Source organism: Lobosporangium transversale (genome assembly GCF_002105155.1).
Source record: "Lobosporangium transversale strain NRRL 3116 chromosome Unknown BCR41scaffold_51, whole genome shotgun sequence".
Lineage (NCBI taxonomy): Eukaryota > Fungi > Mortierellomycota > Mortierellomycetes > Mortierellales > Mortierellaceae > Lobosporangium > Lobosporangium transversale.
Genome location: NW_019029029.1, coordinates 228728 through 255019, shown reverse-complemented (window position 1 = coordinate 255019; position 26292 = coordinate 228728). Strand labels below are relative to the sequence as shown.

Below are 26292 nucleotides of genomic sequence, written 5' to 3'. Positions count from 1 at the left end.
ATTAAGAGATGGGGGAAAAGAACGATGCTAGGGAATAGAATAAAAAAAAAAAAAAAAGGGAAAGCCAGGTTTAACTGGCTATATATTTGTCTGGGTCGCGTATCTTGAGATCAGTGTGTAATCGAATCGTAAAAAAAAACTTCAAACACAAGCACAGACAACAGTGGAACCTCTTTTTTTTTTTTTGGTTTGTGGGAAAAAATTGATGAGAATATATTTTTATAACTCGAGGTTTTAGCGCTTGTCCAAACAGCAAAGATGACAACACTTTTGTCACTTCTTGCCGTACAGCCTGACTTCTACATGGATGTTGTCAACTTGTTAGCGTAACTCCATGATAACTTTAGTGGCCTATAGCTGACAAATCCTTTCCCGGCGCCACAGCCCTCTTCTGCCTCGCTTAAGCTGTTATTACATTGGCCTTGTGCATCCTGCAATTGCTGGACTAAGTCGTCTAACTATTTGGCATAGGATTAGATATGAACTGATCCGGTCATATAGTTGGGATTAAGAGTGATTAAGCTTTCAGGATATGAGACATCAACGTTGCCACTAATGAAAAACATGTGTATATTAGAATTCATGTTCTTGCCACTTAGAGACCGGAATACTATTTATGCAAATCTAAATCAAAAATCACCCATGTATGTATCGTTAGTATCAATACTGTTTGTACTTTCATTAGCCATAAGTATCATCTGTGTCATTGCCAGCACCAACATAGGCAGATAATGGTCCCATCACTCTCTGTCAAGTATTTTTAAGATTAAAGATAGAGTAGCCATTCATCTGGATTTATGATATACGATCCCATGCACCACTAAGTCTTCTTATTCCAGCGGAGGTTCTAGCCTGGGTATGGACCAATATAGGATCTGTAGGGAGAACGATTGCTAGCCTTTCTGGGATAAAGTAGGTCATATATTCTTTATAGAGTGCAGGACAAAGCTGAGACATACAAACTAATGTCTGACATACTCTATTTTCTCAAAATGATACCGTTAAACAGTAGAAGCGCATTCAGCATTAAGTAGAAATAGACATAAGCAAGGCATTACGGAGGTCATTATTCAGCCTCATGGTTAACATAGAGCCATACGGTTGCTTTAATAAGATTCACCCCCTCATAGTTACCAGGGGCTCTGTCCACATCAGAAGCAACAAAAAGGAATTGAGGTTACTTGTGGTCCAACAGACATTGGCTATTAAAAAGTTGAATAGGAAGGTTCTAGGAAACCTAGAAAATCATTTTAATTATTTCCGATCAATATTAGCCTTAAATCCAGATCTTGAGATGTTGACGTTTTATTCTTTATATCCGAATCCCGCTGACACGCGACAATTGCATTCCGCTCTCTGTGGTCTTCGGGTGTAAGACGACCGGACCTCGGACATTTCAGCAATCAATCACATCAGCCTCTCTTCATTCCCTGTCCCTTCACTTCGGCTTCCTTCCACTCCACTCCCACTCCACTCCACTCCATTCTACATATTCCTTTTCTTTCTGTTCAATATGTTCGCTCCTCGTCTTGCTGCTCCTCTCAGGACTGTTGGTCGTATGCAGAGTATGTTTTCGACTCCATCACCGAGATCTCTTGTTTATATCCTCCCGGAAGAGGCCAAATGATTTAGTGTCTTCCCCCGCATTCTTGCTCTTTCTAAATTGGTGCAAGCAAGAATTGTTATTCATTCTATTCATATTCACACATCCATTCATACATTTATTTTCCCACTCTCACTTGTAAATCTATTCATTCATCCCATCACTTCAATGTAATCAATATAGCCTACACTTCGCATAGATTCCAAAGTCAACTTGCAACTAATCTTCATTATTTTGTTTGAATTTCTACATTAGCCGCAGCTATTGCCAAGAATGTCATTACAAAGACTCGCGTCATGGCTCCTGTTGGCACTAGGTATGGTGTTTGAATTCATACCGCAATTGAAGTCAGAATTGGATTCTTTTTTTTTATGCATCTAACGTAGAAACGCGAATATCCATTTTGTTCTGTAGAATTTTGTCTACCTCTCAATCAAACCAAAAAGAGGTTACTGTCGCTCCTCTCATTGAACAGCGCAAGAACCGCCCTCTTTCCCCTCACATGACCATCTACCAGCCCCAATTGACATGGTACATGTCAGGATTCCACCGTTTCACTGGCGGTGCTCTCGCTGTTGGTAAGGAAGAAAACAAATTCATGATGTGAATAATATAAGAAAGATACAATGGCGTATCTCTCCTTTTTTTTTTTTTTTTCCCTTCTTGGATTTAAAGATGTTTATTGACAGCTTGGTTCTCTTGGATCTGTTGCGTATGTCATAGGATTCTACGGAGGAGCTATCGCTTATGCTGTTGCGCCTATGGTTGGTCTTGGATTCGATACCGCCACTATCACCTCGACCATCGCCACACTTCCCGTTGCGGCCAAAGTCCTTGGCAAGCTCGTCATTGCTTTCCCTTTCACTTTCCACTCATTCAATGGAATGCGCCACTTACTCTGGGACACCACCAAGGGATTGACTCTCAAGGGTGTTTATACTACCGGCTACACCGTCTTAGGTTTGAGCACAGTCTCAGCTCTTGCTTTGGCCCTCATATAAAGAATACACTAAGTTTACAGAGGATTCGATAATGATTCGCAGATGCTGGAGATAAAGAGTAGAACGATCTGGGCCTGAATGTCAATAAAAACAAATACGACATTTTTTTTTTTTACATGTATTTATAAAAATCAAAGACTTCATGGTTAATTGGTATAAAGTGTTTGTCTTTACAGAATATGGACTACATTGGGTCAGGAAGGTTTAGAGCTGTCCCCGACATTGAACAGTCTGCTATTAACGACCGAAATGATCACTTACCTTTATGGTGTCATGATGTACACTTGTAGGATTTCAGTCTGCCATACTTTAATTCAGGAGTAAAAGGGCAATATCAATGAATCCACTGAAATAGGTTTTTTTCTCTCCAGTTATGCTAAAGTGCATGTATGTTAATAATGTCGTCCAATTGAAAAAAGCAGTAGACTAAGAGTCCCTCAAAAGCTGTAACATTTGACAAGCGGAGCCTTCTTTCCTTTTTTAATCAACTGTGACTATCTGTGCTATGTGTTATTGCAAATGAGTTAGTATTTTTATGGCGTAAGGTGGGGGGTAGAGGAGTAGATAATAGAGGGGGGAAACGCCATAATTGCATTCATTGTATGTATACTGCGCGGCTTACTAAACACGGTTCTAACAGATGGTGGCGCGAATTATTAGATAATTTAAAGTATAGGAAAAAAAAAAAAGAATAGCCAAGCCAAAGCAAGGATTTAAAATAAGCGCTCTCAGATTTACTAATATTATTGTGGTTGAATACAATCCCTTAGTGGATGTGCTCTCCTGTCTTTTACCTTTGAACGCCGCGGCCTCCTGGCATGGGGCTTCTCCCTTGGCAATGACAGACAGGACAATACAGTTGCTTGTACTCCTTTTTTTGGATCAAAAATTTGCTTGTGGAATGAGCTTGTGGAATGGCATGCCCTGTGCATGATATATATATATAGTGAGAACAGGAATTGTTATAAGATCGTCTGTAGAGCCAAAGAACCATGCAATGAACGAAATAAATGTCAAATAAAGGGCATGGGGATCATAAATGGAATTATAGGATAGCGAGCTGAGCGTTCCTCAGTATTTTTAATGATAATAATAATGATAATAGTAATATATATTATAATTTTTTTTCTTTTCCTTTTTGTACGTCGCTTTAAATAGCTCTCTATTCTCTCTCTTCTCGTCTTCACATCTTCACACCTCCACTTTTCCTTCAATCATTCTCCTCGCCGCGTATCTTGCAGACATATTTTACCATGTCGCGATCAACAGACTACAAACAACATTCGCCTTCGCATAGTATCCATCTCCATACTCCTAATCCACAGAGCCAAGGGTTCAAACCCTGCAATACTATTCCCTCCGCATCCATTGGAATCAACTTTCACATAGATCCCTGCTGTACACCGTCGTCATCACCACCAGAACTCATGTCCCTCGCGTCTGCAGACCCGGAAGCCTGCAGAAAAACAAAGGGATCCCTCAAGCACCCGTCTGTAAACCAATATCTGGCCACCAAACGCAATCGTCAAATATACTCCTTACTCGCAATCCTTATTTTTTTCTCATCCTTAACTCTGATCATGTTCTATTGCTCAGAATGCGATATTACAACTGGTCAATGCGGGTGTGAGCTCGGGAGATCAAAGTCTTTTCCCTCTGTTAGCTCTATACCAATATTAGCATCAATCACAAAACCATCATCAGGAGGATCAGGAAGGATACCAGGACGGGCCGCTTCTGACGCTGTTGTCGCTGTTAATGTGTTTGGAGGGATAGGGTTGTCAGCGGATCAAGGAGTGGTGATAGCATCTAATGGCAGAAGGTACAAAACAAATGCAAACAAGCCATGGGGTTCCCTGTATGGTCATTCCAAAAAAATCTATAACGATGATCAACTTGGCGTAGACGATATGTCTGGAGATACCGATGATTCTATTCACCAAAACTATGAACAAAGGATCAGAGAAGAACAGCTGGATGATTATATTGCCATCGACTATGGTGAAACAAAGAGATTTGATGAAAAGGTCAGCAGCATCGAAGGAGGACACGGTAAAGACGAAGGCTTGACAACTGGATCGGAGGCCATTAAAATAAAAGATGACAGTGTCTTTTTATCTAAAGTTGAAAGCGCCTATCAACGACAGGCCTTTAATGACCGACTTGCTCCAGACACAAAATACATGTCGTACCTTCCTGATGGCGGGCTATCCAACCAGTTCTACGGTATGTTGCGAGCCATCATGCTAGCCAAGTCGTTGAATCGTACCCTGGTTCTGCCTTCTATCACATCTTGGCAGAAAGATGACAATGTCGGGCAGAATCAGCCATGGTCCAACTACTTTGACTTGGAGACATTTAAGCAACTTACTGGCGTAAAAATCATCGAGCTCCAGGATGTTCGGGGGCCTAACCGTATCCTACCTACAGCACCTGAGAGTTTGGTTTGCCATGTCACCTGTGGCGTAGGCAGCTTGCGACCATTAGATCCGACAGCCAAGAGCTTTTTGAAGCAATGGAAGCTTGATCTCTCCATGAAGACTCCTGCGCTTGAAACGAATGAATTGGAGCAGCTGAAAACAACACTTAGGACTCTGGATGACGAACATTTGCTTTGTATCACCAATGGGAATAATATTGCAACTTCCAAAAAGACGGAATGGGATTTGTACGGCCGCTATCTTTATTTCGCGCCAGCTTTCGAGCGGCACTTTGAGGCAGTGCTCCATAGACTGAGTGAGGTTGGTGCTCAGCAAAGCCATTTCCAATCTGGACGGATTGGGATATACGCCTCCGGTAACCAAGAGTCTGATACAAAAGAAAGTGATTATGGTCGCCTCAATAGTGCCATCATCCCTGATAGACGTCTCTATCGTGATACTGACCAAGGCAAATCCTTGAGGAGCAGCAGTAGTGGTGGCAGTAGCATTAGCAGCAGTAACATAGCCAACAAGACCATTTTTCGGCGTGGGTCTTTCATTTCGATCCACGCCAGACGAGGTGAATTCATCAGCTATTGTCAACAGTATTTCCAGCATGCTCTACAGTCCTGCTCACCAACGACACAGGAGTTAGCCTCAACACTTCGTGACATAGTTCTAGGCAATCCTGTTCTGAGGAATTTACCTGTCTATGTCTCTACAAACGAAGATCGTCCCGAAGAACTGGATGAGTTCCGAGCACTGGGATGGCATGTTCTTGATCATCAAGCAATGGGGACCAAAGAGCGACTTGGAGTCTTTGGACCCTTAATGATGGATCAGATTTTCATGGCTCAAGCAGAGATCTTGATCGGTGTGCAGACGAGCATGCTTTCACGAGTGGGAGCATACCGGCAAGAGGATTGGAACGGACGCAGGGCTGTGTTTTTGTAATGATGAATTATAGTCAAATCCCCCACAAAGCCAGACTCTTCTCTCAGTGAACTAGAGAAGTTGGTGGAACTCATTTAATTGAATCGAGTAAATAAAAAATGCTCATTTTTCATTTCATTCACCTTACTATGAAGTACACTTAAACTCCATTCGATGATTTTTTTTTTTTTTTTTTTTTTTTTTTCCTGTATCTACCATCCTTTTTCTCACAGCTATGTCCAACAAGGCCCATGAGACTGGGCCTCTTCGCGGGAAGAAGATTGTTCGGTCGGCTAGATTTTCAATCTTGTTCTGCAGTAATGCGACGGGATCTGACAAGTCAACCCTGTAGCGCTTGCTATGCATCGTTCATTTAGTTTGGCCAAGAATATCTTCAAGGAAATTGACGCAGGCTTCTCTGACAAAGGATACATGAGGCAGTTCATCTTCGTTCAATAGCTAAGGTAATTGAATGGCGATATGCAGGAGCAGGGCCGTCGCATCGCGCTTCTAATCGACAATGCACCAACACACAAGGATTGTGAGACTCTTAGAATTGAGAGCGTCAAGCTCATTAGGCTTCCTCCGAACACCACATCAATGGCACAGCCTTTAGATGCTGTTATTGTAAGGCCGTTCAAGGCACTTTATAGCAATGTCATGTCCGAAGCCGTGGCGCGTGTAAGAACAAAGAGCAAATTACTTAATGATTTGCCGTCCAATGCTGCACTTTGGTTATGTATCGCTAGGGCTTGGGGATCAGTGACCCCAACTTGCATCCGCTGCTGCTTTGCTGAGATTTCTATCTTGATCTCTGAACAAAGAAACCGTTTACACTGTCTTGGGATCGAATCAAGGGAAGATCAGGTTTTTCAGCTTCAAGAAAAGCTAATAAAGGAATATGGTGAGGACGAAGGAGAGGCCACCAAACAAAAGGACATTGGTGTCCTCAACCATCTCACCATGAACTACTGCGAAGGGTCTTCTGAGTCGATCAGTGACGCTGTCAAGACGATAATGACTTCCGAGAAGCACAAGCACCGGTTCATCACCCACACAGAAGACGGTATTGTTTACCGGGGTGATGAGATAGAAAATGATGATAATTTCGAGTATGACCTCAGCCATTCTGGCTCGGGTACTCAAGTGACGGCGGATCCTGAAACCTGCATCAACGATGAGTTCATCCTTCAATCCCTACAACTCACGACTGCCGAGAGATACAGGAGCATCAACAATTTATGAGGATACGGCATCAAACTGGCGATCCTCGTTTGGTGAAGCGCTGGATTGCAATACGCAGGCAATTGGAGCTCTTTAACGACTATTACCATTTGCTCAATGATAATGAATCAGTGGATAGATTGAAAAGAATGTTAACTGAGAAAGATGGTAAAATAAAGTTTTTTTTTGAATAGACCTGAATTTACTAAAACCATCATTTCGATGATTTTAGTGACGCTGAACTGTACATGTACTTCATATCATTTTTTTTTTTTTTTTTTTTTTTTTTTGCCACTCTTTCATCCAATCCTTGATGTCGTCCTAAATAGCCTTGATCGTTTGACTGCCAATTCTAATTTTTTGTTCCTAACTGCAGGATACCCATCTCTTTTGCTTGTAAATGAATACTTGGTACCGGGGTTATATCACAGCTGGTGCTCTTTTTTTTTTTCTTTTGTCTTTAAAAAATGAAGGTAGCATGGGTGTGTGAGTTATGCCTCTTCTCCTCATAGATTTTGATGTTGATAATCAAGCTTCTGTTGAACAGTATAGCGAAGCTTTGATATTCTCTACATCATTAATAGTCTTTTTGAGTACGCTTGGTAGACTTTGTCTCTATACATTAATGATTAGGGGGTTGAAGGGGGGTTTGGATCGGAAAAGCGAGGAAAATGTTTTGGTTTTGATACTGGAGTTTGACTGGTATGGTGTAGAGGGAAAGTGTTTTTTGATCATCTTACGGAGTTGTATCTGTATAAACATGTACTTGGATTATTGAGGCAGTATCGGAAGAATTTTAAAGTTTTCCATAGTTGCAATTGCCATGGATCCCTCATTCTAGCTCCGACTTACGAGTTGAACAGAATGACATGATAAACAAGAAGTATAATAAATCATTGCTTTTTATTGTTGCTAATTGAAAAAATAATACAGAGGCATTCATGTGCAAAGTAACGAGTATCATTTTTACTTGGATGTTATCTGTGCGTACTGTGAAGGAAAATATTGAGCTAGAGTGAAAAGGGATAGCACAAGGGCATACTTCGGTGTTGTTGTTGTTGGTACCCTTTTTTCTTTTCTGTCCAATGCTGTTGTGCTTTGCAGAGGAAGAAGGATGCCAGAATATTTACACTGGTCGCATTAATTCTGGCCTTATTGCCAGTTGTCATACTGCTCCTCGATAGTACTTTTCCATCTCCACAGCCTCATCAACTGCTAACCTTCGCTTCCGCCGCTTGTTGAGTCGCAGATAAGATGGTGGTGTTTTCTCTGCTAGGCCATCAAGGCTGTCCATATGCTTTGGGAGGAACGGCCCCGCGGTGAGGATCGACATCATCAATGCTGCTGATGAGACTGCTGAGAGGACAATCGAGGTGACAATCATCGTTGTATGTATAATGTATTGATCGGTTTTGTGGAGGTAACTTTGTTTTATATTATAAGACGGTCGATAACAATATGACTGTGGCGGAATTAAAAAATAAATAAATACAAGAAATAGAATGAAGAGCTCAGAAAAAAAAGAATAATGTAAGTAAGGAGAAAGAGTAAAGTCAGCGCTTTTTTATATTTAAATATGTACGGAAAATGGTCCAGCGGGTAAAAAGAAAGAAAAAGTTGATGGGCAGGAAGAGGAGGCAAGGAGTATATGAAGGAAGAGAAATGGAATTGTGGTGGTTTGGAAAAACAACAGTCTTTTTTATTTTAAAGGAGATGGGCATGAGAATCCCAGTCAACACTGAAATGCGCTTAGGCTATTTGTGATCAAAATGCTCACAACCAGTTGAATCATATCCTGGGAATTACTTTTAGTCCTTTTTTTTTTTTTTTTTTTTTTAATTGCTAATCGATGGCTTTTGGGGTTGTATAACAATTGTGCATAATCAAGGGATTCTATCGTAGAGGCATGTTGTGTTGATCTGTGCATTGTTGCCCTCCTACCCATGGCCAGGTTTGGGAGAGTGACTTTTGAGTGAAAAAGGAATATGCTGCTTTATTTGCTTTTTTATTAATCCAACTATGTAATTTTTGGTAACAAGAAACAGTGGATGAATATATCCTCTGACACGATAGGGTTTAAAGAAGACAGCATGTATCTGAGATAGCAAAGTTGCTATGTACACTTACCAGGATCGTTGATGCAGCAAGTAAAGGGTAACGACTAAGATGCATTAAATTTACTACTGCTTACACACGTCAACAGTCGCTAGATTAAAAAAAAAAAAAAAAAAAAAAAAAAAAGTTGATTAAATCTTGTTACCTATAACAACTTCGCAAGCTTCATTTCCATTGCGCCCTGTAAAACCAACTTTTGTTTGGATATTTGTTTTACAAGGCAGTGTTTGTTACATGGGTCTCATTGCTACAATGCAGCCTAGCAGGGGTGATTTTATATTTATAGTTGTATAATCTCTTTCCCACTACGCTTCAACAGATTGGAATGAAAGGAAACTTGATCCATTCTTTTAGTTCTGTTGTGGCATGGTATTTAGATGTCTAGCTTGACTGACCTTTTGGAAGGGCTATTGACGCGGGCCAGCTCTCTGAGAGCCACATCTTCGCTTCATTACAAGTAATGCTTACAGAATGCTTCAATTTGCAATCGAAAGAGACTCAGTGCTTTCTTCGCTTTTTACATTGATATTTCTACTAAATTGGCAGCTTATCTTTATCGCTTTTGCTACTATAGGGATTTCACGAAATATCCGTTATCATCAGCTCCCTAGCATAAATATAATAAATTGAAAAAAGCTGAAAAGCGCGAACTATTGCTTAGTGATGGCCGAGCTATTTGGGTCTATTTTCTAATGCCCCCATTGTCCATTACAGCTTTGCGCTTTGCCGTATCTCTTGCGTGGCAAATTCAGTTGCTCCTCTCTTTTATTATTTAACCTGCTGTTTCTCTTTTCTTTTTTCTATTTTTCTTTTCTTTCCTTAAGTTTTTTTTTTGCTCACCAGAGCAATCAGCTTTTTTCTACCATACCTATCCTTACTTCTTAATCAGCCTTATCGCGTTAGTTTGCTTCTCTCTTGTCCCTGACCCTCATTGCCTTGTGTATTACAAACCATTAACGCTCAGGCAGTACTCACATACCGCATTTATCCTCTTCCCGCCGTTCTCGTTCTCTCCCTTTTTTTTTTTTTTTTTTTTTTTTAAGCACTATAGACACATAGGTGCCTATTCATCCGACCTTTCAGTGGCCAAAGCAGTAAGTGCTAGATGTATATGACACGATACGAATATACTCCAAATACTGAATATTTCTAGGCTGCGAAGGGTGAGAGAAAGGGAGGGGGCTTTTTGGGTGGTTAGGATAGAAAGTGAAGGATAAAAAAATAAGTAAGAGGCAAGAGAAATAATGAAGTCCGAGAGTGGAGTCAGTGGTAGCGATATGATGGATGAAGGTTAGTGAAAGAGGGGTTACCAAAAGCGGTGGAAGTCCTCCTCTTGTCTTTACACCAGTTTCTCTCCCTGCACCGTTGCGCTTATTACTCTTCTCTGCTCCTTTGCGACACTTTTCTTGGACGTTTTCCCCTCATGGCCATTCATCTCGTTCTAATCTCCATCACCCAGTTCGGGTCCCACTCAAATCTAAGTAAAAGCGGGTTGTGCGGTAGGAAATATGCTAGAAGGGAAAACAAAGAGAGAGAGAAAGAGAAGAAATGGTTGTTCATTATTTTAATCGTACCACGCAGTAGATCGTTATGAAAGGATCCTGCTTTCCCTCAGCAAATGTTACTCCCATTCCTTCACCCCGGCAACCCCTACACTTCCAAAGCGTCATCATCCTCTCCATCCAGTCAAGGCCTAGTAGGAACGAAGGGGTAGAGGAGCAGGGTAAAAAGTGAGAAATTCGGCGCATGGCTTGTATTTGGGAAGAAATGAAGGATTTTTGGGGCTGATGATTGTAGTACGCGCCCCTCTTCTGTGTGAACAGGGTGGGCTCATTCTACGCGTTTTCAAAAAAGACAGATTTTTGAGGCTACTGATCAGCGCGTCAGCAATAACGCCTTTTTTTGAGTCTGAGTTGTGCTATTTTAATTCTTTTACGGCTGATGTGCCTTAACCTGCACTAAACCATTTACACGCTCTACACACGCGACGCTACCTATCTGATTCGGGGGGATTAGTTTTAAGACTAGTACCTACCGTAGTTCCAAATAATGCATCTGTGGTCTATACAAAGCTACATTTCACAACTTAAACCATTGATGGTAACACGTGGTAGTCCTCAACGTTAGTTTTGGCTGATGATCCACTGTGTAGCTGCATGTATATCATTACAAGTGTGATGGATATTGTCAGCCATCTTCGTCGAGGTGTGGAGTATGATCATTCCTCTATGTAGCAAGCTAGCCTTGTGGCATCTGTACTGGCGAAGAGGAATGATCCACCCCATAGAGGATACAGTTATTGTGCGCACTGAGCACATACATTCAAATTTGGATGCAACACATCTTATTATTGTGACTATCGCTACCCTAACTAATGACCACACTATCACTATCCCGGCCACAAAGGGTCTGCATTTAGAAATCAACCCTGAAAAACATGAAAGAGAGAAGAAAAAAAAAAAAAACAGAAAACAATGTAGATCATATGCAGACTTTTTATATTTTGTTATTGCCCTACCCTTGCCCTAACTGTTTAAACTGTTTATCTTTTCGTTTGGTTTGTTTGTTTGTTTGTTTGTATGTTTTTTTTTTTTTTTTTTTTTTTTTTTGTTGGAAACAAATGTGAAAAGGATCGACAGCAATGCTGTGCAGGAAAAAAAAAAAAGAAAAAAAAAAAAAAAAACAGAGTCATCCTAACAGCATATTGTATTTTTTTTTAATTTTTTTTGTTTGTTTGTTCCTTTAACCTTACACCCCTTGACAGCCTCAACCAGCCTTCAGCCTGATAAACGCAGCTGCCTTTTCAACGGGTTACCACAGACTTGCGACATCAAGTCTCGCAAACGCCACTAAGCTATCTTCCAAGCAAAGCCTAGAACAAACTCCAGGGCCTGGCTACGCTCGCGCTTATACTCAACACGACTTTTGGTAATTAAGCCTTGGAACTCTTTCCCTAGGCCTTTTGATACCCTGCTTTCCTTAATCTCTTTGGCAAGGGCTAAACCAACCTACTATATTGCCCGGTTCTATTATTCAAGTAGGCATGCCATCAGTGTATCAAGATCCTAAAGAGGGCCTTGATGCCTCCTCTAGCTCCTCTAGCTCCTCCTCTGGAGCCCAATGCTTTGCACAGACTCAAGCTTCTCTGAACGATAACAGTTCTAAGCCAGCAGTAGTCACAAGTGCCCCAATTGTGATCAGCAATACTACCAATAACAGCATAACCACGGATGCCGTGGACCTTTCCTCAATTCCGACTGTAGTTGGGAACAATGGCTCGGTGAGCTCGTTTATTGAGACTGCTATCCCTATTCAGCCTCAGTTCGGCAACCAAGCATTAGCAGGGAGCCTCAACGGCACTGAATGTGATGTGCAAAACCAACTGCAGGAACATATCCAGGTTCTCGCCATGTATGAACAAGCTCTTCTGTCTTCCAATATAGGTCAAACCTTTTCGGATATGAACTTGTGCATCGAAGAGCAAGCTGAAAACCGGCAGATGGAGCTTCAGGTCCTGATGCAGCAACAGCAGCAACAGTTATCATTCATGGGTGGATACGATGTAGCTGTCACTAGTAGTGGCTCTGCGATGGACCAGCATTTGGGGACCTTGATGGCCCCAAATCCAGCTCTAGTTGCTTCCGTAAACGTCAGTCAAAACGACCATGGCCCTTGTATTGATTCCCCACAGCATGGCCAAGAAGGCAAGTCCGCTCAGGTCACTGGTGCCGGCAGTTGCGGCAGAGGCCCTACTGAGGCTGCCTTGTCCGAAGGTTTGTCGCTGGTCCTTATGCCTTTTAAGAGTGTTCCTCAGCAGGCTGCTCCCAGTAGCTCCAGTACTATTGTCACTCAAGAGGTTCAACGAGCATGCAATTTTACAACAGTGGCCTCTCCGCTCGCGAAGAGAGCTTGTTTAGGTGGACTTGACAAGCTGAGAATGAGAAAAAGCTCTTTGGCGCCCCCTTTAGGTTATTCCCGAACACCCGTGCTCGCCGCTGCATGTACGAGGGCCTTGTCAATGACAAGCATTGTTTCTGGCCGATCCGATACTATTTCAAATAAGTCCCTACCTCAAGCCCCTTTAAATAACCAGGTAAGCTCAGCCCCGCCGCCCATTCCTGCACTGCCCGCTGCAGAACTACCCCAGGTGCCGTTGATTCCTTCTTATCAAAGACAAAAAACCACCCTGCTTGCTCCAAGCACTATCGACCTCACGCAGGATGGCTATGAGGGACCTAGCCAAGTCATTGAGATACAACGCATCAAGTTAAAGCAGATGGAGCAGGAATTGGCTCGGCTGCGGAAGCTAAGCTCTCAGCGAAAGACAACGCTTCAAGGAAGCATACCTTTGTCGACTGGCCAGGCATCAATAGGTAACATTGCAATATCAATTTTTTTTGTGTAACTTGAACCTTAAAAAGTCGCGTTCCCAATTAACCAATCGAACAATCCCATTTTTTGTTTACAGTCATCATTCCGCAGCAGAATGCAAACAACAACGAGCAATCTCAAAGTTCGACAAACCAAGTAGATGATCAGGGCAAATGTACAAACAACGCGTCTGAGCCGAGCTCTATTCAGGCCGGTCAAGCAGCTCAGAGTAAGAAATGCGGGATTATATGTCATTGCTCTATCACTCATTGGTTCGTCTTATAATCATATATCTAACCATAAAAAAAAAAAAAAAAAAAAAAAATAGGTGAGATTTCGACTTCAAGTAGCTCACAGGTGACCGAAGTCTCCGCCCAACAAGTTGCTGCGCCACCACTTGGCCTTGGCAGCCAGGCCAGCGAGCCAGGAGGCACTTCCCCAGCTGAAGTTGTCCCCAATTCCACTTCTGGAACGGATGCACAAGAAGTATCATCCAGTTCGTTCCAAGGATCTTCTACCGACAGTTTTGGTATCAACAGTGCCTTATCAATCGCTTGCGCCGTCTCTGGCTGCAATCGGACCTTTGCGTCACCCGGCCTTTTGAAGTCGCACATGGTGTCGCATCAAAACGATAAGCCTTATTGGTGCGACATCTGCTCCTATGATGGAGTGATACCTCGTCCTATCCCGACTGATACGCCGTGGGCAAGCTTGATAGAGAATGCAAAAGGCTTTTTGGAGGTTAAACGCTACAAACGGAACCATGACCTACTGCGCCACAAGCGGGAGCAACACCCCCCAATTGAGGTGAAGCTGCAGCGTGCGGCTGAGAGGATGCAGGCTCGCGCCGAGAGACGAAGGAAGTCAGAGAATGAGAAACGAGAGCGCCTGGTGCAACGGACAATAGCCCGACGCGTAGAAATCGGTGCAGCGATGGTTGCTGCTGCTGCTGCTGTCGCTGCCGCCGCAACCGCCAGCGGGTACTGTGTTTCTGACGGACAGAGCACGTATCCAACCCATCATGTCGGGGCCAATACTGGGCCTTGGGGAATGGGAGCAGCTTCTGGCTCAGGCCCTACACCCACAGCAGTGGGGGGAATCAACAGTGAAAATACAGTTCCAACAGCACAGTTGGATCAGGCGATGGAGCAGTACAGCACCCCAATGCATTACAACAACGGTGCCACTGCCGCCAGCAGTATGGAATACAATATTCACGCCACAATGATCCCACATTACGGCTCTTTCAGCTCAGCCCAAAATTCTGCCGTTGAGCAACTGCAAAACCTGGAAACCACTCAAGCCTCACAATTACCATTGCCCAATCCTCTAATCCCAAGCTATGCCCTCCAGGTACCACAGACGCCACAGGTCCCCCAACCTACTATGCAGGGCCAGTATCTGCAGCATGTCCATTTTGAAAGCCCAAACTCTCAACAGTCGGCATTCCCAGTTGCTGCACCTTCATCCATACATATGGATACACATATCCTCAATTATCAGTCCCACCTTCAGCAACAAGCACTCTCTTACCAGCAGCAACTTCAGCAACAGTTATATTTGCAACAGCAACTTCAGGCTCAGATGCAACTTCAGGCCCAGCTGCAGCAGCAGCAGCAGCAACAACAACAACAACAGCAACAGCAATTTCAGCTTCAACAACAACAGCAAGAGCAGCAGCAACTCCAGCAACAACAACTCCAGCAACAACTTCAGCAACAACTCCAGCAGCAACTTCAGCAACAAGAGCAACAGCAGCAGCAATTTCAACTTCAACAGCAACCTCAGCAACAGCAAGAGCAGCAGCAATTCCAGCTTCAACAACAACCTCAGCAACAACCTCAGCAACAGCCTCAGCAGCAACATGCTGGCGACGTAGACTCGAATAGTGTCTTTCAAAATAACACGCCTTCTCCGATACTTGTAGTCAATGCCATCCATCCTGACATTATTAATCCCTCGCAGAGCCCGGACAGCGTAGCCGCTTCATCGTCAGCAGTCATCTCCGCTATTAGCGATGCCTTGTTTACGGATAATGTCTCTACCCCTGCGGTAGCTACTGTACCGTCATCTTCGTTTGTCACCTCTTCTTCCATCACTGAAGGAGGCACAGTGGGTGATCCACCAGCGCTGCAACATCCAGTAGCCGGCCATTCTGGATCTCAGGTTCCACTCGGCGCATTCCCCACCATGGATTCTAACGACTATGGATCTTCTTTGGGCGGGCAAGTCTTTTTGCAACTTTCAGATTTGGATTTATCCAACACAGGGCTGTTGAGCCAAGAGAGTGTAGTTGGAAATGAGTATGTGGAATTGCAGCAGCAGCTGATGGATTTTGAGCATAACGATCGATTTCTCAACTTTTATCTGAACAGTATCCTCAATGACAACGATTACAGCGGTAACACCACTACCAATAACAGTGGCCAAGGAAATGATTTGGATCAGAATTCGCCTTCTCAGTGAGTGATGGCATCTTTCTCCTCTTTTGATAATGAAGTACAAGGCAATATCAATATCTTTTACACAGACAAAGCATGAACGGAGCATTACGACAGCATAATTGCATGAATACATGGATCATCGCATTTTGATTAGCAAAGCAAAAAAAAAAAAAAAAAAAAAAAAAAAAGAAGAAAATACTAATAAAAATAAAGTCAGCGATGCAATAATCGATCACCTTTCACCTTTGTTGATTTATATACATATTTTGTTTGCTTAACAACACCTTTTAGTTGGCCCTTTCAGCTTCTATAGCCTGGGAATCATGGCCGCCACCATCCGAACTACCATCGTCAACTTCCACTTCCTGTGCATCTTCTGTGATTGGCATCAAATCCATACTCGGCCGTCGACTGTGGATGCGCGAGAGTCCAAGATCATCATCTTCGCCCAAATCTTTGGGCATTTTCTCGGCAAACATGACACGGATTTTCTTTTCCTCGTCTTCATCGTCTTCATCATCACCGTCACTGTGTACGATTGGGTCTTTCAAAGCTACCGTTCCAATGGTAGCCAATGCCGGAAGAGGACGTGAGCTGTCGGCCTCTGGATGCTGGTCATGAATATGCTGGATGCTTCCACTTCTAGGCTCAGTTGTGCCAGTAGCGAGCCCTGCAGGCTGTAGACTTGGACTTTGTAATGGTTCTAGAGGCGTAATCACCGTATGGTTGGAGGCTGAAGTGTTTATATTTGCACTGGCAGTTCTGGTAATATCTTGATTGTGCTCACTGCTCTGTTCCAAGTCCACATGGTCCTCATCCATTAATCCTGTGCTACCGGCACGGTCAGGCTGTGATGGCGTTAGTCGCCGCTTAGATATCTCAGTAGTGAGGCCTTCCATGTCCTCCAAATCATTGCTTGCATGCTCGCTACCTTCAGCTTGACTGTCACTACCGCTATCATCATTTTCTTCATTTTCATCATTTTCTTCATCTTCTTCATCCTCGACATCACTATCATGGCCTCCGACACTGATAAGACCGCCTATTTCGCCACGTGGCTTCCTTCGGTACCTTTCTTGGATCGCTTGAAAGTTAAGCTCTTCTGGGTCCGCGCCGTCAAATAAATAAACGTTTGGTTCAACAAACGACCACGCTGCACGGCCTCCTGCTCCAGAGCCATCCTCATTTGTATACTTGTCCATATCAGGTACAGTAGACGTCCCTCGAGGCAGCCTCTCATGCTTTAATTCCCACCCAGCCATGCGACAAAGCTCAGCTACGATAGTGTCGCAATTGCCCAGAAGTTGTACATCAAATTCAGTCTGATGATTTGGAGTACGATTGATTAAGATCTGAGGAACTGAGTGTGGCAGTTGATCTATAAAAGATACATCATAAAACGAAGAATGGGTCAATTCGCAGTATATGTGTATTTCATAGATGACTACTCGGGCTAAAAAAGAAGGTGTACTTACGCATGATGTCACTGACAGGCGCTACTTTCAAACTACTTCCAATCACAATGAGTAAATCAGCTTTTCCACGGTCCTCCTTGAGGGACGTATGGAAGACGTCAGGAAGTTTTTCTCCAAAGAATACAATATCTGGCTTCATCAAAGGCTTGTTCATATCATCACCGTCAGATTCTTCAGAATCCTCGTCAGACGAGTGATAACCAGATTTGGATCGCTTCTTGGATTTTGCTTTCGCTTTTGGAGGTGGAGTGGGAGTTTTGCAAACCTTGCAGTAAGCAACCTCTTGCTTGAAAATATGTTCTTTAATCTCATCACCCCGCACTTGGTGTCCACATCGCACACAACTTGCCGTTGCGAAAGAACCTGAGAGGAGTATGAAGCAAAAAGTCAGCATATAGGAATGCGATGCGCTCATCCAGTTATCAAAATGAAGGATAGCTGCATAACCATCAACAGAAAAAAAGAAAAAAGAAAAAAAACCCACCATGGCATTCCAAAACCTTTTGAATTCCGGCTTTTTGTTCAAGGGTATCAATATTTTGCGTATAATTCCGAAGGAGTTTACCCTGATCTTCCAGCAGCTTTATAAAATAATGACTTGGGCTGGGAGTGAAGTTGCTTGGGAAGATTTCGCGCGCAAAAGAGTAAAAGATTTGCGGTCGTTCTCGAAAGAATTCAAGGTCAAACATCTGTTGAGGATCATCCAACTCAAATTCCGAGAGCCGTGAATAAATGCCATCCTCAGAACGAAAATCTGGAATCCCGCATGAGACTGAAACGCCAGCGCCAGTTAGGACCATGATCTGCTTCGAACTCTTGAGCAGTGATACCACATCCTCTAACGTATTTACGTGTTGTAACTTCTGGCGTCGCCGTAGCAGTTTTTTCAGGCGGTCCGATAGCGCTCCAAGGAGGTACCTTTCTGTCAAGTTGTCCGACAACTCAATCTGTGGTCCAGTGGAAAGTTGAACGACGATTGTTAGCTTTCCCATATGCGGATTGCGTTTATTAAAGCCATTCAGTTTTGGCCATCGCAGCAGGGTGTTTAAGTATTAAAAATGCGGCTTGCCTTCTCTTTTTCTGAGAATGTCAGAAGAAGCATCTTCTTGATCGACGCGAGCCCTGACACAACATACTTTTGGATCACATATTTAATACCTATTATGCCTCAAGAAGCAAGTAAACATTAGTAAACCGAAAGGATAAGGCTTGTAAAAGGTCTTGATTTACTTTTAGAATATAATCTGAAAAATGAGATTGGGTATTTTACCATGCATTCTAACATCATCAATGATGGCATCCGCTTCTTCCTTAGTGAATCGATCAAGGCATGATGGATCTGGGTCTTTATAAGGAACGCTCTCTGAGTCCGAGTCATAATCCGGCATACCAATGCTCTCGATATCAATTTCATCCATAGAATCCTGTCCAAACTCATCCTCTTCCTCAGAGTCATAGCTATATTCTTCTACTTCGTGCATAGGCTCTTCTGCAAGCGCGTCTACTGGGTCTTCATCATCAGAGGAAATACGCATGGCCCCCGCGGGGCTAGGCTCCCCTGGTATCCTTTCTGCACTAGTGTCTGGGATATCATCCAAGTTGAATTCCTCAACATTCACGTCGGAAGTTACCTCTGTTTCCATTGGTGATTTTGCATTCGACACCTCAGGCTGGTTTGGTATATTTGCTACTTTATCATACGGATCGGGGCTCGACTGACGTGAATTAGGCTGACTTGTGATCACACCCATCACGCGCTCTCCAACAGGGGTTCTTCCGATAACAGGGGTACCCAAATTTAAGTTACCAAGCGAGTTTTCTCCTGGTTTAGATAGACTATCCAGTATAGCTGTCGCGCTTCGTCCAAGGGAAGGTGATGTAGTCTTAAGAGGCGGGGATCCGACACGAAACGGTGGAGAGCCAGCCCTAAATGAAGGGGATGTAGGTCGATCATTATCGTCCAGTTTACGCGCCTTTGACTGCATGGGGACATCTGCTACCGGTGAGTACCGCTTTTCTGTAGAGGATACTGTTTTCAAAGATATTGATGGTTCGAGCATAGGCGAAGTCTGCGGGGAAATTGTGTCGTCCACAATCTCTTTTGGCTGCCTATAATCAGTCTGACCGTGTCCGCCCAGTATGGGACCGTCGAGAGCAGTACCAGTGTTTTGGATCGGTGCAAGAGGTGGTGAAGTCTTTGATTTTTTAGTCGGTGGCAGCGAATTGTTGCTAGCTGAGCTGCCTTGGCGGTGATGGCCCGAACCTGAGGTAGAGTCGTCGTCTGTCCGTTTCCTGTTGACCGGGGACGCTGGTCTACTTGTTGTGTTGGACAGCATTTCCGCTGGTACTTTAAGGCTAACATTAGTGTTGTTACTGTCCTCTTCAGAAGCACTCATGTTCATCACTTGCGATTGCTGGGGCAAGCCTTCTTGGAGTTGCTATTGTTGTTTCTGCTGTTTCTGTCGCCTGTCTCTCTATAACGCGTCCTAGGCAGAGAGCGAGATGAGGTGCAACAAGATGAATTCTTTTTCTATAAACAACTTGTAAATGGAATCAAAAATAAAAAGTAAAAAAAAAAAAAAAAAAAAGGCTGAAAGGATGGATGGATATGTGTAATGAGCTTGTTGAAGACTAGAAGACTAGCAAAAGAGGGCGCCGGCGTAGAGATATGTTCTCTTGAGCACTGACTTGAAACACCACAAACACCACATGTACGTGATCCCATGGGGACAATGCCTTGCTATTCATTAAGGGTTTTTGACCGTCTCCACGTCATAATAAAAAACAAAAAACAAAAAAAACCTCTCACTCTTCCTTTATTCAGGTTCATTCGAGCTAATTAGCTTCCTTAACACACTTTACATTTGCATATACAACCGTTTCTAATCAAAATGGTTTCCAATAATAAGCGCCATACGATGAAATCCATCAAAAACAAGGATATGATCCATCCATCCTCCAGAAAGGCACAGCAGGTCATGCGAGTGGTTCTACGCAAAGATCGTTTGGACCAGCGTCAGAAAACCCGTGCCAACAACTCGTTTTTAAAGTCGGATCGTATTCTTTGGTTCCGTCATGCCGTCCCTGAGGAGGTTAAAACATTGACACGAGAGCAACACCACCAGCTCATTGAAGAATATCTTTCCCGCTTCAATGATGAATATCAATCCCTTGTTGCTTTACACCGTCCGGGCAAGGTTCGCCCTAAAGCTGCCCGTGAAGACATGTTGACGGCTATCATGGCCAAGGAAAGACAGGAGTATGCTTCTGGCTTTGGTAAATATTTATATATTTTTTGTATTATTTTGTTTATCACACCTAGTCCTTGAAACAAGCAGGACATTTTGATCCTTGCTTTATTGTACTATGATGATCTACGCAGCTACTTTAAACCCAGCTCATTTCGATTCTCAATGAGATTAAGCGTTTACTTCTGATTTATAAAAAAAAAAAAACAATCAACGGATCAACTTCACCAACTCATTCTAGTTTTCTCATATTGACCTTTTTTTTTTTTTTTTTTTTTTTTTACAATGTATTCGTTATTTCAGAAATCCCCGACTTCTCAAGTCCGAAAAATGTCCAGACACTCCGAGAATGGGATGGTGATCTTAACTCACTGAACCGTATCAAGATGATCAAACTCAACGACCCTAAGCATCTTGCCAAACTGGCCGGTGATGTCGCAGGATCTGCAGCAGCAGGAATGGCCAATTCAAATACTACTGAGGGATCCACTATGCAGGAGTAAAGGGATTGTTGGGGGTCAAGTGCAAACTTATGTCTTAGAGTATTGCTTTTCTTTTTTTTTTCTTCCTTCTTTTCATATTACTTTTTCATGCTACCTTGTCTTGTTGATTCATACCCTCTTATTTTGCTTCCATTCCCACATGTAACAATATCACTAAAAACCAGCATTTATTCAACTTGCATTAACTGTTTACCCATTTTGTATTTTAACAAAGTCATATTTTCATATTAAATTATTATATATAATACCTAATGATTTTTATTACAGATGTATATGGTGAATACTTGTTTCTATTATTACGTTTGTGTTGAAGGCGAATGCTGGTCGGGCCTGCATTCATAAATATATATGTTTTTATTCCTTTTTGACTCGAGGAATTCCTTGTTCACGCATCAACTGATTTGCTTTGTTCCATTGCTTGAACTTCAATCCCAGCGACAGAAATTCGACAATGATGTATCGTGAAATCAAAGTCAATACGAACATACTGCTGTACATTATAAGACGATAGTACTTGCCCAATCCATGTACTAATGGGGCTAGAAGATTGGAATGAATGCATAAACTTTGTTTGTAAACCATCACATGCATATTGCGCATTTCGCCACTCAAGCCAGAATTAATAATACTTTTAATAAGCAAAAAAAAACTTACAATTAGGAGGGACAAGCATATAGTTGAGATTGTGTCCAGTTAGTAGTCCAATTCCACTCAAGAGAAACGAATGAAAGAGTGAGAATAGGGCATAGGAGAGGACCGCATAGGAGAACGATAGAGGGAATACGGCGAAACGACCTGTGTAAATCAGATAGATAGGGACGAGCAACAAGAGATAATGCTCTAATTGTCCAAAGAACAGAGCAATGTGGATAAAGAAAAAAAGGGAGGAAAAAAGGCTATGTCAGCGATTTCTTCCCAATACATTTTATATGACAAACCCATGAACATATTTGCTAAACCAACTAAACCGACTTACCCAGCCAAAAGTTCTCGATCACTAACCACAGCCCATTTTCGGATGTATCTGGGAATGAGAGTGCAAAGATAGTGGCCCAGATGTAGTGCAAATACGAGTTGAATGCTAATCTGGTCATCTTACTCTCCCGAGGACCCACCATTGTAAAGATCAACAGCAACAAGTTGACATGGCAGGGTTGCAAGAGATACATGAAATTGTCACCGAAAATCTTGTGATAGACAGTTAGGGCATATGAACCGCAGAGAAGTGCGAGAACAGCCTTGTCCATGACATGTGCTGAGAGCACATTGGTGTTAATACTCTCAGAGAGTTGGTCCAATCGAGGGCTATAAAATGCTGATCTGAAAAAAGCAACAAAAGTCCAAATTAATTCTATATGCAGCAACAGATGTTCCACTTCTTTTTCTCCCTTGGTCTATGCGGGAATGCATATGATGGAAAGAATGAGAGAAGAATGATTGAATTGAATTGAATTCATTTCATTTTACTCGATTGGAATGAGGTTACTTGAATCAACTTGATCAGAAATATGTGGGAGATATATGTATATATACTAGTGTATGCCATACCCTTTCTTGCGGAAGAGATGTAGTCCTACACGGAAGAGGACAAAGAAGAGAATATTATAACAGACAAACTCGATGGTGTGCTGTCTGGGTGAGAGATACCAGGTGCCCTTGTATGTGTCCGCCAGGTCAGTTACACTAGGCATCTCGAATGCAATCTTCTCTACAAATTTTGCTGCAGGGTTGATGATTTCGGTCTCTAGAAAACCTACAATAGCCTTTGTGAGAGACATGGCTTTGAAGGAGCTAGCTTAGTGATAACGCTGCAAGTGGCGAATGCTTAGTTGCTGAGGAAGGGGATGTAGGAAGGTTGAAAAGATGTTGAAAAGGACAAAAGAATATATTTTTTGAACCGAAGCTCAGACTTTTTTTTTTGATCCGATGTGGCTGTTGGGGATGTGAGGAGTGTGTGGAAGCGAGAGAGAGGAAAAGAAAAATAGAAGGAATGCTGTGAAAGCGCAGTTGCCCAATGTTCATTTAGTTATTTAGGAAGGGCGATGTATGGTGTGGCACAACTAATTCCAGGTCTTATATGTGATTGGCCCACTGTGATGGCGTTACTTCTGGTTCAGGCACAATCGGGCTATTTAGGCGTAGACGGAATCATAATTGAAAATGGATTTTATTTAATCTTTTCTACAGGAGTGCCTTTAATTCATCCAGTCAATTCTTTTTGTGCTGCTTATAAAAGTTAATGAGGCCATTGGTCGAAGCATCATGCGAGCGTACTTCGCCAGACGTCGTCAACTCGGGCAGAATCTTCTTGGCCAATTGCTTGCCAAGCTCAACACCCCACTGGTCAAATGAGTTGATGTCCCAGATCACACCTTGGACAAATATTTTGTGTTCATAAAGAGCAATCAGGCCACCCAGTGTGCCAGGCGTCAACTTCTGGAACAAGATCGAGTTGGTGGGCTTGTTACCTTTGAACACCTTATGGGGTGCAATCCGTTCAATCTTTTCAGCTGCGAGTGATTTGTCTTGCTGCAGCTCCTCAAGTACGGTCTTCTCGTCTTTACCAGCCATTAATGCCTCAGTCTGGGCGAAAAAGTTGGAAAGCAAAATATCATGATGACCGGACAGGGGATTATGAGTCTCAACAGGAGCCAAAAAATCGCAAGGAGTAATGCGAGTTCCTTGGTGAATCAATTGATAGAAAGCATGCTGGCCATTCGTTCCAGGCTCGCCTACAACCCATGGACCAGTACCGTAAGGGACCGCCTCGCCATCTCTGTTTCTGTACTTGCCATTAGATTCCATGTCTCCTTGCTGGAAATAGGCAGGGAAGCGATGCATATATTGATCATAGGGTAGAATAGCATGGACTTGGGCATCAAAGAAGTTAATGTACCAGATTCCGAGGACACCTAGAATGACAGGGAGGTTGTTCTCAAGAGGAGTATTGACAAAGTGTTGATCCATTTCGTGTGCTCCTGTCAAAAGCTCCTTGAAGTTGTCAAATCCAATGTAGAGAGCGATTGAAAGACCAATAGCAGACCAGAGAGAGTAACGGCCACCGACCCAGTCCCAGAACTGGAACATGTTTGCGGGGTCAATCCCAAACTTGCTGACAGCCTCTGTATTGGTGGAGAGAGCGACAAAATGCTTAGCAACATCAGCCTAAATCAGAAAGAATCAGAGAGGAACAGAGGGGAATTTAGTTACATGTTTTAAAAAGACCTAGACAGTGATGACTGCTTCATACTCGAGCCTTTTTTCAGCCACCAATTTCATGATCTGGAGAACTTCCACATCGTTCGTACAAATGACGTATTCTGACTGCTAGAATACCTTCCTTCTTTTTTTTGTGTGTCTCCATGGAAAATAAGATTTTTTCAGAAATGGTGCCACAGCTGTTTTGAAGCCCCTTCTCTCTCCAATGTTCAATGTACACAGCAGACGTGGCATACAATTAACCCAGCCTCACGCTTTGTGGATATTTTGAAAAAAAAAAAAAAAAAAAAAAAAAAAAAAAAAAAAAAAAGCATATACTAACTAATTGATCTATGCCTACACTGAATCACAAGGTTGAATTTGACTTTAAAAGCTTACCTCTGTACCATGCTTCAAGAACCAGTTCTTAGCGGTAGTAGCGTTAGTAATGGTTTCCTGAGTGGTAAAAGTCTTGGAGGCGACGATGAAGAGTGTATTTTCAGGCTTGACTTTCTTGAAGACCTCAGCAATGTGAGTACCATCAATGTTGGAGACAAAATGGACCCTCAATCCGCCTTGAGTCGCGTATGGTTTGAGAGCTTCCGTGACCATGACTGGTCCAAGGTCTGATCCGCCAATACCAATATTGACCACATCCTGGATCCGCTCACCAGTGTATCCTTTCCACTCACCCGAGCGGACAGACTCTGTGAAGGAACGGATGTGCTCAAGCACAGCATTGACTTCTGGCATCACGTCTTTGCCCTCAGAATAGATGGGTGTGTTGGACACGTTGCGCAAGGCAACATGAAGAACAGAGCGGTTCTCAGTAAAGTTGATAGGCTCTCCCGAAAACATCTTCTTGCGCATTTCCTCAACGCCAGCCTCCTTGGCCAGATCAATAAGGTGTTTAAAGGTCTCTTCTGTGATGATGTTCTTGGAAAAGTCGACCAAGATAGAGGACTTTGTAGTTGGGCCTTGGAAAAGACGCGAGAACTGCTCAAACCGAGCTGGGTTTTTAGCGAACTCGTCCTTGATAATGATATTGGCAGCATGCTGGTCGTAGTGAGCTTGGAGTGCCTTCCATGCGTGGAGCTTGTTTGCGAGGACCATGGCTAGACTTGAACAGGAGGTGAATGTTGGGGTTTAATTGAGCAAGTAATGGGAAAAAGAATGAAAAAAAAAAAAAAAAAAAAAAAAAAAAAAAAAAAAAGAAAGAAATGAATGAATGAATGAATGACGGACAAAGGGTCGTCGCTGAGAATAAATACATACAATTTTTTTTTTTTTTTTTTTTTTTTCGAATTAGAAATTAGAACAAAGTCCTCCTTATCAGCGAATAAGATTCAGCTGAAATTCATTGGGGTCATGGCACACGGTGGGAATCTTGCATGCTTGCATGGACATTCTACACAATCTTTTTATTTGTAAAAAAAAACACATTTTCTCTATAATCCATTCACTGGACCCTAAGGTATTTTATCTCTTCCTTATAGATCTCTCTTGAACGAGGACAGGCTAATACGATGGTCATGGTAATTGCACAAGGCGGTATACGGCTTGGGAAGTACTGGGGCTATTATTAATGCTATGGTGCATTTGAAAGCAAAGTGGCTTCTTCTTTGGCCAACTTGTTAGAATCGAGCTTCGATGCTATCCCAAAAATTCTCATTGGGGTCTGGGGTCGTATCTCATGCTTAAGTGTGTGAGCCATCAATCATAACCATAGTTGGCTTTGAATAATATACACACTGATA

General features: G+C 42.8%; 9 protein-coding genes across 9 annotated transcripts; 4 read left to right on the top strand and 5 right to left on the bottom strand.

The window, feature by feature from the left end:
* Positions 1 to 1354: 1354 nt before the first annotated feature.
* On the top strand, positions 1355 to 2725 carry BCR41DRAFT_188377 (succinate dehydrogenase cytochrome b560 subunit). The gene is made up of 4 exons (XM_022019802.1): positions 1355 to 1556; positions 1859 to 1919; positions 2018 to 2181; positions 2327 to 2725. The coding sequence occupies exons 1-4, from the start codon at positions 1514 to 1516 to the stop codon at positions 2602 to 2604; spliced, it is 546 nt and encodes a 181-aa protein (XP_021877044.1). The 5' UTR covers positions 1355 to 1513; the 3' UTR covers positions 2605 to 2725.
* Positions 2726 to 3857: 1132 nt separating this feature from the next.
* On the top strand, positions 3858 to 5978 carry BCR41DRAFT_400644 (GDP-fucose protein O-fucosyltransferase-domain-containing protein; the record flags this gene model as incomplete). The annotated part of the gene is made up of 1 exon (XM_022029154.1): positions 3858 to 5978. One exon carries the CDS (start codon positions 3858 to 3860, stop codon positions 5976 to 5978), a length of 2121 nt encoding a protein of 706 aa, XP_021877043.1.
* Positions 5979 to 8226: 2248 nt separating this feature from the next.
* Positions 8227 to 8797, bottom strand: BCR41DRAFT_361931 (hypothetical protein). The gene has a single exon (XM_022025639.1). The coding sequence runs from the start codon at positions 8563 to 8565 to the stop codon at positions 8347 to 8349; it is 219 nt and encodes a 72-aa protein (XP_021877042.1). The 5' UTR covers positions 8566 to 8797; the 3' UTR covers positions 8227 to 8346.
* Positions 8798 to 12339: 3542 nt separating this feature from the next.
* BCR41DRAFT_400641 (hypothetical protein) lies at positions 12340 to 16133 on the top strand (the record flags this gene model as incomplete). The annotated part of the gene is made up of 3 exons (XM_022029153.1): positions 12340 to 13669; positions 13765 to 13896; positions 13996 to 16133. The coding sequence occupies 3 exons, from the start codon at positions 12340 to 12342 to the stop codon at positions 16131 to 16133; spliced, it is 3600 nt and encodes a 1199-aa protein (XP_021877041.1).
* Positions 16134 to 16398: 265 nt separating this feature from the next.
* BCR41DRAFT_374536 (DHS-like NAD/FAD-binding domain-containing protein) lies at positions 16399 to 18578 on the bottom strand (the record flags this gene model as incomplete). The annotated part of the gene is made up of 3 exons (XM_022026877.1): positions 16399 to 17489; positions 17587 to 18024; positions 18071 to 18578. 3 exons carry the CDS (start codon positions 18576 to 18578, stop codon positions 16399 to 16401), a joined length of 2037 nt encoding a protein of 678 aa, XP_021877040.1.
* A 240-nt stretch (positions 18579 to 18818) lies between these two features.
* BCR41DRAFT_374535 (hypothetical protein) lies at positions 18819 to 19988 on the bottom strand (the record flags this gene model as incomplete). Its single annotated transcript, XM_022026876.1, has 1 exon — positions 18819 to 19988. The coding sequence occupies one exon, from the start codon at positions 19986 to 19988 to the stop codon at positions 18819 to 18821; it is 1170 nt and encodes a 389-aa protein (XP_021877039.1).
* A 419-nt stretch (positions 19989 to 20407) lies between these two features.
* On the top strand, positions 20408 to 21565 carry BCR41DRAFT_361929 (hypothetical protein). Its single transcript, XM_022025638.1, has 2 exons — positions 20408 to 20862; positions 21138 to 21565. The coding sequence occupies exons 1-2, from the start codon at positions 20478 to 20480 to the stop codon at positions 21335 to 21337; spliced, it is 585 nt and encodes a 194-aa protein (XP_021877038.1). The 5' UTR covers positions 20408 to 20477; the 3' UTR covers positions 21338 to 21565.
* Positions 21566 to 21584: 19 nt separating this feature from the next.
* On the bottom strand, positions 21585 to 23331 carry BCR41DRAFT_361927 (TMEM164 family-domain-containing protein). Its single transcript, XM_022025637.1, has 4 exons — positions 22886 to 23331; positions 22314 to 22657; positions 21992 to 22177; positions 21585 to 21876 (listed from the first exon to the last, which is right to left on the bottom strand). The coding sequence occupies exons 1-4, from the start codon at positions 23113 to 23115 to the stop codon at positions 21692 to 21694; spliced, it is 945 nt and encodes a 314-aa protein (XP_021877037.1). The 5' UTR covers positions 23116 to 23331; the 3' UTR covers positions 21585 to 21691.
* Positions 23332 to 23513: 182 nt separating this feature from the next.
* On the bottom strand, positions 23514 to 25721 carry BCR41DRAFT_361925 (glucose phosphate isomerase a). The gene is made up of 2 exons (XM_022025636.1): positions 24935 to 25721; positions 23514 to 24502 (listed from the first exon to the last, which is right to left on the bottom strand). The coding sequence occupies exons 1-2, from the start codon at positions 25646 to 25648 to the stop codon at positions 23546 to 23548; spliced, it is 1671 nt and encodes a 556-aa protein (XP_021877036.1). The 5' UTR covers positions 25649 to 25721; the 3' UTR covers positions 23514 to 23545.
* Between the last annotated feature and the right edge of the window lie 571 nt (positions 25722 to 26292).

Excerpts from the sequence above, each read along its gene's own strand:
- BCR41DRAFT_188377 (XM_022019802.1), top strand. The coding sequence starts at position 1,514 with ATGTTCGCTCCTCGTCTTGCTGCTCCTCTCAGGACTGTTGGTC. Across the intron at positions 1,920-2,017 it reads ATGGCTCCTGTTGGCACTAG|AATTTTGTCTACCTCTCAAT; the intron begins GTATGGTGTTTG and ends TTTGTTCTGTAG. Across the intron at positions 2,182-2,326 it reads TGGCGGTGCTCTCGCTGTTG|GATTCTACGGAGGAGCTATC; the intron begins GTAAGGAAGAAA and ends CGTATGTCATAG.
- BCR41DRAFT_361931 (XM_022025639.1), bottom strand. The coding sequence starts at position 8,565 with ATGATTGTCACCTCGATTGTCCTCTCAGCAGTCTCATCAGCAGCATTG.
- BCR41DRAFT_361929 (XM_022025638.1), top strand. The coding sequence starts at position 20,478 with ATGGTTTCCAATAATAAGCGCCATACGATGAAATCCATCAAAAACAAG. Across the intron at positions 20,863-21,137 it reads GGAGTATGCTTCTGGCTTTG|AAATCCCCGACTTCTCAAGT; the intron begins GTAAATATTTAT and ends TCGTTATTTCAG.
- BCR41DRAFT_361927 (XM_022025637.1), bottom strand. The coding sequence starts at position 23,115 with ATGTCTCTCACAAAGGCTATTGTAGGTTTTCTAGAGACCGAAATCATC. Across the intron at positions 22,658-22,885 it reads CATCTCTTCCGCAAGAAAGG|ATCAGCATTTTATAGCCCTC; the intron begins GTATGGCATACA and ends TGCTTTTTTCAG. Across the intron at positions 22,178-22,313 it reads GATCGAGAACTTTTGGCTGG|AGCATTATCTCTTGTTGCTC; the intron begins GTAAGTCGGTTT and ends TTGGACAATTAG.
- BCR41DRAFT_361925 (XM_022025636.1), bottom strand. The coding sequence starts at position 25,648 with ATGGTCCTCGCAAACAAGCTCCACGCATGGAAGGCACTCCAAGCTCAC. Across the intron at positions 24,503-24,934 it reads TCTTGAAGCATGGTACAGAG|GCTGATGTTGCTAAGCATTT; the intron begins GTAAGCTTTTAA and ends TTTCTGATTTAG.